Below are 15,180 nucleotides of genomic sequence, written 5' to 3'. Positions count from 1 at the left end.
GGACGAGTGGGTGCAGAGGATGTTATGTTCACCGTATGTCTATGATTTGTGATTAGTTATCAGTAGAAGATATTTCTATCGCAGGTTAAAGTAGATGCATTCATGGTCTGCATTGTTTTTTGGAGATTCTGGTAGTTGTTGTAGAGCTGGGAGAGCTCTTCTGCTACGAAATGAGGTAGGTTGCTTACCCTAAAAAGTGGTTATGGTAGCAAGTGTTATGGCTGCTGGTGTAGGAATGTTTTATTTGAGTATTCCTGGGGCCAGGGTTTGATTTCCAGTATTCCCTGAAGCTCTGGATAACTGCAACGAGTGTTACACAAAATGTGTGTTTACCTCGTGTTCACAGAGGGTCGTGTAACGTGCATTTAGGCTCTAGGACCCGCAAGAAAGTCTGTTGTGCATTCGCTATGCACGTAAAGCTCTACCACATTTATTCTGAATAATCTTCACTTTTTGACCTAAATACCAAAAGCTGTGAAAAATTTTGTGTACTGCAGAGACCAAAAGATGAAGGGACGTGCAGTGATGACAGACTTCGTAGCAGAAAGTACGCAAATGAACATAGGAATGGAGCTGGATCGCTTGCCCCAGGGAAGATCCTGACTGATCTTTCTCGCTGAACTCTGACAACTTTCCTTCCTCTGTTCAAATCTGGTGACAGCCTTAACCTGGAGGGTGTAAGCAAAGCCCAGTGTTAGCAGGAAGGAGTACCAGTGTGCCCACCATTCTTGCACTGGTGTTTCAGGTGGAGCTGAGTTTAGGAGCTTTCGGGGAAGAACTGGAGTGTCAAGGGGAGCATGAGAATTCTTCCTGACCATGCAGATCAACAGTGGAAGCTGTGAAGCATGAGGTTAAATATGGAAATGTAATTTGCTTTCACCTTCTTGGTCACAGCAGTAAGTAAATCTAAGAATTCCTATTCTGGGCTCTGATTTCTACAGGTTGATCCCTATTATGTCACAGGAATTCTTTCCTTAAGCCTAAATTCTGTCTTGAACCAGAAACATATTGGAGAGGGAGTATAGGAGAAAACTTTTTTTTTTTTTTTAAAAAAAGGTCATTTTATTTCTTCTCCCAGACTTTTTCCTTCCAGATGAAAAGCCAAACATAAATGGCTGTGAAGTGCAACATTTGAAATGCGATCTTACCCGAGCCGTGTGTAATGATACTTCCATGTTTCTATGATTCATGCCTCTCCAAGGCTTAGAGAGGCTGTGAGTACTGCATGGCCTGGGATGTGGACTGTAAATATGCGCTAGCTGGTTTGTAGTACAAAAGCCATTGGAAAAATACCGCTTTGGCAGTTATCAAGCCAGAACTTTTGGCGTAGTAAAGGTCATAGATTTCCGTTGTCCCATAATGTCGAACCATTTCCCACTTCTGCAGTTCCGTGGTGCACAAAACTTTTTAGAGGAGTTTGAAGGGACCCGAAGGATTTGAACAGTTCCACTCAGTAGTTCTCTGAACAAGTTTTGTTTCAGGTAATTTTATAACTTAAAGCATATTACAAGAGTTTCCTGCAACTGCTATGTGTATGTAAGCTTTTAAAACAATCCCGGAGTGCGGAGCAGCCTTCCTGCCCGTTGTGTGATCAGCACCTGAGCTTTGGTAGAAAAGGAGCAGAACGACAAAATCCCCACCCAGTACGGTACCTTCTGCCTCCGCGATGGTGGGGTGACTGATAACGTGGAGGTTGGACAGAACAACCTCCTGAGGTCAGGAAATGGAATTATTAATAAAGGTGATTCTATGTTTTGACTTGGTTCCTGTTAGTTTCGGAGTCTTTGCAAGATCCCATTCTGCCCGTTTTTGCTGCTTTTTAAGGTTCTTCTAGGGGAGCCTGCTTTTCTGCGTGAGGATGCTGAGTTTGAATAGGTGTTTGTTCTGCTGAAGGACAGGCTTTCTAAAGTTTTTGTCTTGTTTTCACAGAGGAAATGGGCTGGACTTTCTATCGGACAAGAGATAGAGGGTAAGTCAGACAGCAGCATGCTCACGACGTATATTTATGAAAGCTGAATTCCGTGTTTCTGTCCTGAAGTGAAACTGAATTAGAAAATTTCAGATCTTCAGCCCTTCTTCAGGAAATGTGAGGCCCTCGTTACTGAAAGGGAGTTGCTCTCGTGTCTACAGGATTTCTGTCTCTTAACATTTTCCAAATCTGGAGGACTACGTTGACTGTTACCTTCGGACATCTGCTAGTACATCAGCGTAGCTCTGTATGGGACATCAGTGTCCTCCTGCAGATGTGAACGTTTCACATGTCCTGGATAATCTGTTCTGGTGGCTTTGGGGAACGCTTACCAGCTAACAGAAAACAGCTGTTGTCACTGGGGATATTCTTGGCATCTAAATCTGAGTATGGAGGATGGGGAAGCGTTAGTGCTAAGAGCTGCCGGAAGCCAGCAGTGTGCTCTCGATAGCTGCACTGATGAGCTTTGTGAGCAGCACTGATGTTTTCACCAACTGCTGACTAAAATATTCTGCGGTATGATGGAAGGAAAGGGATGCCATCTCAAGTTTGTGCAAATTGAAGATTTGTATTCCAATTTCAAGTCCGAACTGAACCTCACAAGCCTTTGCCAGTGTTCAGAGAGGAGACTGATTTGCTCAGCTTGCGTGCTCCGTCTTTCATTTACTTGTGCTGTCTTTCCATTTACTCGTGCTGTCTGTCACCATTACCTCTGGTTTATGAGTGATTGGCATCACAGTTGATGGCCCTGTCAGTTCTAGGTGCTGCTGTTTGAGCTGTCTGTAGCTTCTGCAGTATTGAGCAAACCCCTGGCAGCAGCTGGTTACTCTGTGCTCCCTGCAGCAGTCCATCAGTGTCACGGATCGTGTCTGTTCTGACCATCAGGAATTACCTGTGCGCTCCCGGGGGCAGCCATCTCAGCCACTTCTTTGAGGAGGTTGCTGTGACGCAGCCTGATCTAATGGTTGGCTGCCTCGTGGTTGTTGCTGTAGAGCGTTAGGCCACAGTTTTGTCCTTTGTGTTCACAGTAGTTCCAGGGAATTCTCCTCTCGTTTGAGGATTGTGGCGGAGCTGAGGACTGTGTCCTGTGTCAAAAAGTGAGGAGGACCCAGACTGAGGAGTGGCACAGCTCTGGGTGCGAGGTGCTGTTAGGGAAGCCCGCTCCTTGGCTGTTTGTTTTCTTAGCTCCTTTGGTCTCAGCAAGTCCACGGATCAGTACCTGAGTGTGAAGTCAGATGTCTTTGTGGATGGTTTTTGTAGTGACAAGCTGGAGTGGGTCTGCCTGCCTCTCTCCACAACTAGACGGCTCACAGATCTTCCTTGGAAGCAGTTTCTTTTTGCTAGCTGATTTTGTTTTGTTTTTTTAAACTGAAGAATAACCTATAATGAGGGGGCAAGATGTTTAAATTTGTTTCTCACCCTTGTTTGGTTGCTGATCAGTAAGATGTGCCAGCTGTCTTACAGCTAAATGCTTTTAGTACTAAAAGTTATTTGGGGAAAGAAACCCTAATATTCAGCATGATTAGCTGTTAGAGCAGATTTGTGATTGTACTTCTAGTAGACCTTGCTATAAACTTGCCAACTACGTGGGAGCATGTATTAAGAAAAAGAATGCAGTAATTTTATGCAGAGTGACTCAATGTCATATGACTCCCTGCTGAGCATAAAGGGTTTGTAAAGCTATTCTACAGGTAGGGAGAAGCATTCCTACTGGTGATTTACCAGGGCGCTCTTTGTCTTGTTCCCCGAGTAATGTGAAAAACATGATTTAAATACCAGTTTTAAATGTAGTCCGCTCAGTGGTACAGTAAAGCTGAGTTCTTTTGGGCGTCTTATGCCATGGTAAAGGCTTTCCAGGTGAACGAATCTTGCGAGCCTGTCTTATGGGAAGCTGAGTGCCTTGAGCAGATGTGGTGGTCCTGCCCTCAGTGTGGTTCAGCTCCAGCAGCTCCCGTGTTGCAGCTGGAGATGCGCACCGGGGCTGGCTGCCTCAGCTGCGGTCCCAGCACCTGGAGGTCACTGCTGTCTTCTCAGCCTCCCTCCCCGTTTCTAGGACGCTGCAGGCTTTTGAAGCTGGTGCTGTGTGTTGCTTACTGGACTGCATCCCCAGGGGTCCGTTACTGCTCTCCTCTGTGCCAGCCATCCCCAGTGTTCAGCCCTTGCTGTAGGGACTGCTCGTATTCAGTTGACACCTCAGTTCTGTGATGTGACCAGATCCAGGGACTGATATTCTTTCTGGAAGCTTTTGTCCAACAAAGCCCTGAGATTAGGCAAGTAAAAGGAAATAACTGCCCTGAAGTGACCTGTAAGGTCAGAAGAGCTCCTGTTGTGCCCTTGCAGGACCAAGGTCCCTCCTTCATTAGCTATGACTTACGTGATAACCCTGCTGCCATATCCCTTTCTGAAAGAACTCGTTGATACAGTGGATATACCTCAGTTCAGGACGTGGTTTAGTATTTCTTCTTTATCTTTATTTCCCTGAAGACCTTTGACAGCTCATTTCTAGGTGCCCTGTTCTTATACCAGGAAAGACGTTGAAGTGTGTGCTGTGATGACCTGTGTGTCTTCTGGTAACAACTTAAACAGGAGGCAGGCTTTCTTTATTCTCAACTTGAATGAGTCATATCATAGCACCCTGGTTTTTGTTTTGATGTCACATCTTCCCAGGAGCCTGCCGGTTTATTCTAGAACCATTCTACTGCCAAGAGGCTTGACTGGAAATAGTACATTACCTGTGAAGTCGGTTTCCCTTATTCACCTCCTGCTGCTTTATCCTTCGCTGTGACTTCTGTATCAGACGAGACTTTCTTCTTGAGATTCAAAGCAAACCTATAATGTTCCTCAGATTTCCGGACAAACATCTAACTTTCTGCTACCTAATCTGGAGAAGAGCTAGTCAATCTGTTGCTACAGAAACCAGTTACGACCTCTTGTCATTGTTTTTTTGGGCAAGACTGCTCTTAATGCTTGGTCTTGGGCTTTCGGAAGACATGTCCTCCAAACCCTTAGGTACAGATAGAGCTATCATGGTACTACAGCACGTGGGGACTTGCTTTCGTTGTCCTCATTCTTCAAACCTTGTGTGGTTTGAGCTGTTTTAAAGGACACTATTTTGAATTTTTAAAGAAATGCAGGGATTTTCAGTGGAGATATGTTTGCTGTGGTTTTGATCTTGTAGTAGAACATGGAAGTAAGATAAATAAGTGCCTCTATCAGAAATAATACATTAAATTTTGTTAATTCCATTCTGAATGGAAGAGTGTATTACCAAACTTAAAGAATGTTTGGTATATTGTGGGGGGACCTTGCTGTTCTGAAATGTGATGTTTCTTCTTTTTTTTTTTTAACAGTTTCCCTATACACTTTTGACAAGGCCAAGCAGTGTATCGGCACCATGACAATTGAGATAGATTTCCTGCAGAAGAAAAGCATCGACTCCAACCCCTATGACACGGATAAGATGGCTGCTGAGTTCATCCAGCAGTTCAACAGCCAAGCCTTCTCCATAGGCCAGCAGGTGTGGGCTTTGTTTTGGTTTTTTAAAGCTAAAATGTTCTCAGGTAACATGTGCACGCTTGTACTACAGTGACGTAAAATGAAGAATGTCTGGGTGCTGCCTGTGCCACAAAGCACAGTGAACAGGCAGAAGTGGTTGATTGTGTGGAAGGTTTCTTTATGAAAAGTTGAATCATCATGACTTTCACTGAAACAATGAGCAGAGTGGTTTAAAATCTGCCTTTTCCTTCTCTAAAGAAACCTGGCTGTCTTTGTGAGGTAAATCCCAAGGCTTGGGGAGGGAGCTGGGTTCTCTCTCTGTTGTGGCCGGATTGGGTATAAGCATGGCAGCTCCTGGAATCTTTTGAGAAGTAACTTTTGCCTTCCTTCTGTGTAAGATCAAAATGAGCACTGGTTTTAATTAGTTCTCAGTAGCACCTTTCAAGTGTGGTGTATTTTGTTGTAAGGTTTATAACTACCCTATGGACTCCAGTAGGAAAATAGGTGTGGAGTGTTTGACTTGGGGATTTCTGAAAGCTGATGTCTGGACTGAGCCGAATTGAGCCCTCTCACCTCTGTGGCAGATGGGCTTCTGCCCCTGGAAAACCTGCGGTAGCCTCTGGTTTCACAGATTCTCAGGACACGTTGAGGTCTGTCTCTCACAGTAGTTTACAACTTGCAAGGTCTGAGTCTTAAGTGAGTTGGGGGTGTAATCTTGGTGGAAGGGAATTGTGCGGAGACAGCCTGATTTTCTGTGGGATGGACCCTTCTTGTTATGATATTCATTCTGTCTGTCACTACTGTAGCACTGTTTTTGAGATGTCCTTGTCAAACTGGAATACGAAAGATCAAAAAAGTTTGAGCTAAATTGTTCTCCTTGCCTTGAACCAATATTTGAAGTGAGAGGAAATTGTCAAGAGATGCTATAGAACGTTTAGCTGGGGAGAAAAGGGTTGGAAAGAGAAACTTTTCTTGGAAGGAAATCTTTTCTTTGAATTTTTCCACTTGACTTTACGTTACCCTTAGGTATGAACGTGAAAGGGCCACGCTCAGTATGCCAGACCTTTGCAGGATAAAAATGACACGGAATTTGTGGGGTGTAAACTTAGTCTTCAGGCCTCTTTCTCTTCACATCTTAGTAGGCTTGCCAAAATGCTTTTTAGCTTTTTAATGAGTTAAAATCCCCTTCTGTTTTTTCTTTCCACAGCTTGTGTTCAGTTTTAATGACAAACTTTTTGGGCTGTTAGTGAAGGACATGGAAGCGATGGACCCCAGCATTCTCAAAGGAGAGTCTGGAGCAAGCAAGAAGCAGAAGGTAGGCGCCCGGGAGTGCGTGTTCCTTCCCTAGGGACTGCACAGATTCACATACTGATCAGATCTTGCTACAAGGAAGAATGAGGTTACTTGTGTCTGGAGAAGTTGCATGTTTGTTTTGTCTGGTGGCTGCTGTTGCCTCAGAGAAGATAAGAAGTGTTATTTTCAGTTTAATGCAGTTTCCTGCACTGGTGTAGTTTGGAGCTTAGAGTTACACTCACTAAAGTTAGTGTACTCTGTAAAGGTACAGGGAGTCTTTTGGGCTTTATGTACTGATTTATGGAAACATCCTCTTTTGAGCCTTTCTGTCTTCCAGATATGTCCAATTTTGATTTTTCCTTCTGCAGAAAGGGCATGACTTTATTTTCTTCTTTGTTTGCTAGATCTTGCTGAAATAAAATAGTTGGTTTTGAACTAAACAAGTGACTTGAAAAAGCTGATTTATTTTACCTGATGAGCCACTGCATTTAGTGATGTTAGTTTTAGAGGAGATGTTGGTATTTCACATTCTTCACAATGACTTTTCTAGTGGAGCTGCTGTTTCCTTCCCTCTGAGATGTGCTTGGAGATACCCATGGAGCAATCTGAAGTTGCACCTAGTAGCTTAATGTAATTATTGGTTTCCTTCCCTTTTGCAGATTGAGGTTGGTTTGGTTCTTGGAAACAGTCAAGTTGCTTTTGAAAAGGCTGAGAACTCCTCTCTCAATCTGATTGGTAAGTGCCACTGTATCTGAAGGACAAATAATCCTTGAAGTTTTCTGCTTTTCAGACTTGTGTGCTTCAAAGTTTGTTCTTCTGGTTACGTCACCCATTGACCTCATCCATTGAAAACTGCATCGCAAAATGTCTCCCAGGTGTCTGTTTAAACTAGCAGATGACTGGATTTGATTCCTTAGAACCTGTCACACTCTTTAGAAAGCAGTTTGTAGATGCTCAAGACTCTCTTGAAAACCACGGCACAGAGAAGGTGTCGCCCCTGCAGCAGACTTTGCTGCTTTGACACGGGCTCTATAGAAGTCACTGGCCTCCCAGTATGACGCTCCACAACTGACCAGTATACTAGAGCAGTTCTGAGAATGTCTATACCATGATTATCACCACGGTGTGTCTAAAATATACAGACACGGAGCTAGGAGGAGGAAAGGGGAGAGATTCTGAGAGATTCTGGCAACAGCAAATTGAGTTAGGTGAGTAGAGAAGTTAACCTGCACTCATAGGCCTGGGTTAGAAAGGCACCATGGAACAGGAGCTTCAACAAAAAGAGCAACTAGTTGAAATATTTTAATTCTTTAAGCATCAGAGAATGATATTTTCAGGGTCACTAACAAGCCAACGCCTCTTTAATTGAATTTAGTTAAAACAGCAGGGAAATAGGAAATTGAGAACCCTTCTGAATGTGTAGCGATAATTTCAAAGTGCGTGCAAAAGTTCTGAAAATCCCAGCTCTAGTGAGATCCCTCCTTCAAGGAGAGAGGACAGCTTCTGAAGAGCACTTCAATTTCCTTGACTTCTGAAAATCTTGCTCTTCAGAAACTGGTGACAGCTGCAAAACATGCGCAGGGGTTCATTGTGTGAGTTTGTATTAACTGTTCAGAATGTTAACAAAGCCATGACCTTTTTTTGAAAGAGTTTCTAAAAACCTCAACAAACAAATCTTTAGGTACAATGTCAGTCTTTACTAGCAGAGAAATCGGGGAATAATTGGCCAGTCCTGCAGTCACTCATGTAGAAGGAACCTGCTGTAGGGCTGGGTGGGAGCCTGGTGTGTTCCCGTAGAGCCACCAGCTCCAACGATGGGGACCTGGACCACAAAGTGGGCAGTGATGGCCCCTTCCCTCAGCTGGCTCTGTGTGTGCCCTGGGACCGTGGTGGCTGCGCTGCAGAGCAGATACACGCTCTGTTAGTCTGGCTGTTCCTTTTCTAATCCGTGTGATGAAGAGGATGATGCTTAGCAAGGCTACGGTTGCAAATGCCTCCCTTGCTGGTAATACGGCTCTGTGTATTCTTCTCTGCGTGTGATTCAAGTCTTGTACTTGAACAGACACTCTCATTTTTCTTTTTTCTCATTTTCTGTTCTTATTTTGTTCCGTCTTCTCAGAGTCTGTGAACTAAGAAAACTTTTGCTGCTGCTTTCCGCAGAGAAGTGGCGAGCGAGCGCCGCTGTGAGCGGTTGCTAGTGAACCTGGCCAGCCCAGTCGAGTACTCTGCTGAGTTTTAATAGTTATTATTTTTGCAGTAGGCTTCAACGCTCAGCTCTGCTTGTGTGTCAGTGCTCAGTACTTTTGAGTGTTTGTTACAGAAATCAAACAGATAAGGGTAGTGGCCACTTGGGAAGGTAGAGTCCAGCTCGTTCAGCATTGCAGGAGCTTGTGGTGCGGGCTGAGTTCTGATACTGCCCTGAAGTGCCCCCTTCCCTCACATGTCAGTCTGTGACTTCGTGGTCTGCAGTTGTCTGCTTCGCATGCTACAGTCGCTCCAGAGAACGGGGAGACGTGAGGCGGTTGTGTAGCCACATACCGTGCATCTTACATGGGTGTTTTTATCTGAAAGCACAGCCAGTCATCTACTGAAAAAAAAACCCCACATCAGAAGTCCGTAAGCTGAATTGTAGATGACTGTAATTAAATGCATTAGCGAGGATACAGGTTTTGAGAGCACCAAATGAAATTGGCATGGGCAATTAGTTCACACGTGTGACTACATGATTACAACCCGTTTAGTTTTTACTGTTTCGATAGGACAACTCGAGGTGAGTGTTCACATAATCCAATTTATTGCATCAGGGCAAGCAGTGATATTTTCCTTGTTTAATAGTCAAAGCCGTATCATGACCTGTGATCTTCCTCCTAGGACGCATAGGTGTGAAGAGTGGTCCTGTGGGAGAGCCGATTGAGTGGATGTAGGAATCCTTCACCGTGATTCAATTTTAGTGCCTGTAGACAGACAAAAGAGTTGCTTGTGCCTCAATTTACTTCTGTCCCGTTGGTGCTTTATATAATCTCCTCATTGATCTGAGGCAGAGCTGCTTAATGTGCTTTGTTAGTCTCTGGAGGATTGTAAAGTTGTGAATAATTAAATTCTGAGAGAGGAGATAAAAGTAAAGTAAGTGTCACTGAGCACTGCCTTCAATAAATGGCCTCTTTTTCTAACATAAAAGAATTATGATCATTAAAAAGAAAAAGCCAATTCTATTTATTTTACTTAGCGTAAAGCCATGTGTTATAAAACTAATGGATGATGTTTTAATTCCATCTGTGAGAACTTTACTGTGCTCAGGTGCAGCCAGAAGAGGGGGGTGTAGGCTAAGCTCCGCAGGAGCAAGAGCGTCTCTGGCTGAGCGGTCTGGTCTGAAAACCGTAGCGGAGCGATGAGAGGATAAATACGCAGTGATCGGGAGTGAAACGCTGGCCGCTGCCCTGCATGGCACCGTGTCGGTGCTGTACGTTGTACATACTTCGCCGTGTCTCCAACATGTTCGTTAGAGGCCTGTTGGTTCTGGTTGTTCTTTTTGGTTTGTGGTTCTGGTTGGTTTGTTTTGTGGCTCTGGGAATTGAGGTGTTGATTCCGGCTGTGTTCAGGCCAGGTTAATAGCGGTCTAATTCCGCTAACGCAGAACTAGCGTTTGGTGTATTTACTGGACTTCTGGATGCTAGCTCATTCTCCGGCTCGGCTTGGAAGTGTGTCTAGAAGAGGCTGTGGAACAAATGAGCAAAACGCACAGCTGCAGCTTGCTGGGACTGGCGTTTAGGGGAGATAGTGGTCCCCAGGGCCAGCCCTGTAAAGCACTGGGTAAATCTGAGAAAATACGAGACACCCCATTTCTGCGTGAATTAAGGATGGTCTTCAGGCTTTGCTTTCTCCCTGGGTTTTTGTGTTACTGCTGGTTTCTCTGGTGCTGTTGCTGAAAGCAGTTTGGAAGCGTCGATGTAACTGGTAAGTGTCAGTGCTTGTTTATAAATATCCTCCAGTTAGCTTCAGGTGAGACTGTGAGGAGTTGGCAGCATCTCAGCAGAATTATTACAGAAGAATTTGTGCTTATTGTCTGCCTCCTAAATGCCCGGAGTGCTGTAAAGCTTCTCTGAAAAGGGAATAAGGAGCTCTGTAAGACTGAAACTCGTGTGGTTTGTCACCCGTTCCGTGGAGACTCCAAAACCTGTGCTTAGGGGTGTGGGCACACTTGCAGTAGCTCTAGGAGAGGTTATGGAACAGACAGAAGGAAGCATGGTGGTTTGCCAAGACTGGCTTTTATTCTTCTGAGTTGTAGAGGAGCTCGCTGACCTTGTAACTGTTTTGTGTAATCTTGCTTGAAATGGCACTGGTATCGAGGCCTGGACGATGGCAAATGTGCTGTCTGTTTTTAAAAGGATTCTGGAGAATGTCTGGAGAGCTGCAGATCTTTGACCCTGAAATCTGTACAGAGAAAATCCACAGAACCTGTAATAAAGAACCAAGTTAGTGGACACCTGTATAGTGATGATAAGCTGGGAAGGGTCACCCTGCCTTCGTCAAGGGCAGGGCTGCTTTGTGATCCCGCTGGAGTTCATTACAGCAATCCAAAGCTTGGGGATAGGGGCTGACACAGTCTGCTTGCTGTTCAAAGCTCTTCCAGCAAAGTTCCTCATCAAAGTTTCTTTGAAAAGAAGCTAGAGAGAGATCTGTAAGAGAAAAGGTCCTTGCGTGAGTAGGTGAGTGATGAAAAGGGTAGAAGTAAATAGCCAGTGCCAGTGGAGTTCAGCACGAATCTCTGCTGGGGCCTTTGCTTTTCATTATAATTATTGAATAAACTGGAAAAAAGGCTGAGGAATGGGTGACAAAGCTTGCTCTTATGGACTTCAGTGAGTAAGAAATAAAATGGCAGAGGAAATTCAATATAAATAGGTGTAAAGTGATGTGTGGGAGTAAGAACACTCCTAACTTGGGTCAGACTTGGTTGCTGTTCTGGGCCAAGGTCCCAGGTGTGACAGTTTTGAGGAAATGTTGGACCCATGCTCAGTAGCAGCCTGAGCCCTGTTGTTAAGAATTATTAAGCATAGTTGTTAAGAATTATTACACATTATTAATAAAGGAATATGAACAGTGGAGCGTAATTTTGTACCTGTGTTTAAGATACAAACACACCACAGTGCATGCAGTCCTAGTCTGCCTGTCTGCCAAAGGATGTGGTGGAAATGAAGACTGAGAAGAGAACCAGGGTGCTCTGGCGTTGAGCGGCTGCTGCGTACGGAAGGAAGAACAAGTGAGGACTGCTCTGGAGCAGGCACGACTGAGGAGGATACAGGACAAAACTGTTCTAATCCCAGGCAGGCTGGAAGAGAGTGCATACTGGTACGATCTACTGTCTCTTCAGACGTGGTGAGCTGGGTGCTGTAGGGCACTCTGGGTACTGAGTTTACGCGGGTCCAAGGGGACCTAGGTGCGTTTGTGGCAGAGATACCTACTGTGGATTCTTAAATACGTAGGAGCAACACCTCGCTCAAGAAATCCCTGAGCAGGATGTTGGAAAGCTGGGAAAATCGTTTACCAACTGAGCTGAGTTTCTGGTGTACTACCCCTGCATCCTTGTCATGGTGCATCCTCCTGGTTTTAAACCGAACGTTGAGTTGGCTGGACGTGGGTCTGACCTGGTAGAACTGCTCTGGTGTTTGTGCTTCTGTTTGCTGTAATTCTACTGTGCTGCATGTTTGAAAATTTTATATTTTTTTTTTTTCAGGTAAATCAAAGACCAAGGAGAACCGCCAGTCAATCATCAACCCAGACTGGAATTTTGAGAAAATGGGCATTGGGGGTCTTGACAAGGAATTCTCAGATATTTTCCGACGCGCTTTTGCTTCTCGAGTTTTTCCACCTGAGATTGTGGAGCAAATGGGTGAGTATGATTGCGAGAACTATGGCTGGGGTACGGGATGCGCAGCTGTTTCCAGTTTGTAAAGACTGGATGTCAACTGACCACCTTACGGTGCTGTAACGTGGCAGTTGCTTAGGGATCTGATAAGCTAATAAAGCGTCTTCTGCTGCTGTTGCTCCTGAATGTCCTTCATGCTCTTGTTACTTGGCTAGAGAGGAGGGATGAAGAAACAACGTGAAAACTCCACGCTGTACGTGAAACGTCTGAGCGAATGAGATACAGGATTGAACTGGCTGCTTTTCTGTTGGCACTCACGTGCTCCCTATTCTCTTGAATGCTCCATTTATTCACGGCAGTGAGACTGAACGCTGCTGTTCCTCACTTACTGGCTATGGGCTGTCTGTATAGATCAAAGGAAATTCTGTCTTAACGATGCTGCCTTATGTATTACATGTCTGTTGTCCTGGCAGTTGCACTGTAAGCCCACGTCCTTCTTGCGGTGTTAGCCTAGGAAATAGAGTATCTGGTGTGTTCTGTGCTTGGTCGGGTCTGAGCCGCTGGAGAGGACGTACAGGCCACGGCACGTCTTGGAGTTTGTGAAATAAAGCACAGATTCTAAATATAACTGGGTTTTTTTTGGGTCGGGGGAAGGAAAGGCAGTCCCAGTACTTTGTAAACATGTGCTGGCAGGCAGATAAATAGTACTGGTTTTAATTTTTAGTAAGCAATATGCAGCTGCAGGTATCTTTATTTTGTAACGTAAAGTGGCTGGGGATGTGGTAGCTGGTCCTCGTTCTCTGAGTATGATCTCTGTGGGTTCATCTTTAAACTTGGAATCCGTAGCTGTGTAATTTCTGTGTATTTGTGTTTCCTGATCCACCTTCCCTCTCGCCACAAGAAGCAATCAAGATTTTGATTACAAACCAGATTTTCATCAGAAGATACATCCTGTTTGTGTGTGGCTGTGTGAAGTGTGTCCCTTTCCAGTTCTTGTGGAGTTCATGTTAAAGTAAACTGCCCTGTGAGGTGTGTTAGGTCTTTTCTTAGCAGTTTGACCACTCATGGAGAAACGCTGAAGAAACCCTGTAGGCTAAATCCAATTAGCGCGCAGTTCTCTCTCCTGCCTTTTTACTCTGTATCGATCTGACAGCTGAGGCCTGCTAGGGGCTGAGCTTCGTTCTCTTGGTTTTTGTGGCTGTGAGCAAGTCATAACTTCTCTTCCTCTGCCTGAGAATATCAAGTGTTTAAATTGGTTACATGTTTAGCTGCTCTGCAAAGAGAGGAAATGAAAGAAATGGTGTTGGCCATGGAAAGAAAAGCTTTTACCTGGACGCTCTGTTGTGCCCAGTTCAGAAATGCTGCTGACAGCTGGCCTTTGGGTGGGCCCACGTCCCTTACTTGAAATATTTTTACCTTTTGAAGCAGCTATTGTGTATATTCATGGCTGCAGTGCGGAGTCCTTAGCCGTGACGCGGAGGTGAAAGATTTGGACTTTGGGAATTCTCACCAGTGTCACTGGACTGTGGTGAGAAGTATGTTAGTAGAGTGGAGATCATTAGAGCTTGTTTTCGTTTGCTGTAGCTTCACCTATTCAGGTTCCCTGGCTGCATGCAAGCTGGCAGCATGTTAAGCAGTCGTGTGTCAGACTTCAATGACATTGCCTTGATATTGTCATTAGCTGGATCAACCTGACAGCTGGGCTTCCTTTGGTAACGATGTGCAGCAGCTGACTGAGCTGTGGAGGATCTGCATCTCCATCAGGTTCCTCTGGAGAAGGTTGGACACCTCGCTGGGCGCGGGCTGGGGCTCTGGAGAGGCTTTGCAGGGTGTGCTGCTCAGATGGCAATTCTTGTTGACTGGTGTTGCTTCATACAGGAAGAAGAAGATTCTCTGAAGGACCACTAGTATTTTGATTACCCTGGGCAATGAATTAAAGGTGTGCCGTATTATTTGTATAAATACATATACCCTTACTTGTGCGTGTTTACACACATACCGCACAAAGAAACATTTTTCTGGTAAGCAGTTAGACTGCAAACAGAGCTCTCCAGCTCTGATTAACCCGAGGGCTAAAGAGCTTATCTGAAATTTGAAAAAACAAAACTTTCTGACATTCATTTTCTTTGCCTTAGTTATGACTTGCTCTTAACTATATTTCAGATCTGAAATGTCAGCGTGACAGCTGTTCACCTTTGTATATGATTTATTGGGAAAGGAAAAGAAAGAATTTACTTGCGATCTGGTGCTCTAGTGCTCACCTACTGCTGGTTTTTGCCCAGTGCTCACAGACTGCGACTTCCATGCCAAACGCAATAAATATTTCTGTCCCGTAACTACACAGAGGCTGTATAGACCCTTCAAAAATTGCTCGCAGTTTGTGTGTGGTTTATCTGACTTCTCAGGAATGTTCTGGGTTTGGAGCATATAAATCAACGCTAGTTAACCATGTCATCCAAGGGTGTAAATACTACTCTGATGCTACAATCTTTGGTTTATCCAAGAAAAGAAATCTTAGATCAACTTCAGCTAGTCATTAAACCTTGCCATAGCTCCCTGC

General features: G+C 44.6%; 1 protein-coding gene across 2 annotated transcripts in view; it reads left to right on the top strand.

Moving 5' to 3' along the window:
• The window catches only part of NSF (N-ethylmaleimide sensitive factor, vesicle fusing ATPase), an 83,036-nt gene that overhangs the window by 20,070 nt on the left and 47,786 nt on the right, over positions 1-15,180 (top strand). For both annotated transcript variants that reach the window (XM_086766748.1, XM_086766749.1), the window contains exons 4-8: positions 1,930-1,969; positions 5,320-5,486; positions 6,672-6,779; positions 7,417-7,492; positions 12,489-12,644. In XM_086766748.1, the coding sequence (XP_086622874.1) occupies positions 1,930-1,969; positions 5,320-5,486; positions 6,672-6,779; positions 7,417-7,492; positions 12,489-12,644 (547 nt within the window). The remainder of the gene's footprint in view (positions 1-1,929; positions 1,970-5,319; positions 5,487-6,671; positions 6,780-7,416; positions 7,493-12,488; positions 12,645-15,180) is intronic.

Source organism: Chlamydotis macqueenii, chromosome 25, assembly GCF_036417535.1.
Source record: "Chlamydotis macqueenii isolate bChlMac1 chromosome 25, bChlMac1.mat, whole genome shotgun sequence".
NCBI classification, from domain to species: Eukaryota; Metazoa; Chordata; class Aves; order Otidiformes; family Otididae; genus Chlamydotis; species Chlamydotis macqueenii.
Note: the sequence above shows the minus strand (reverse complement) of the source record. Positions and strands in the feature narration are given on the sequence as shown.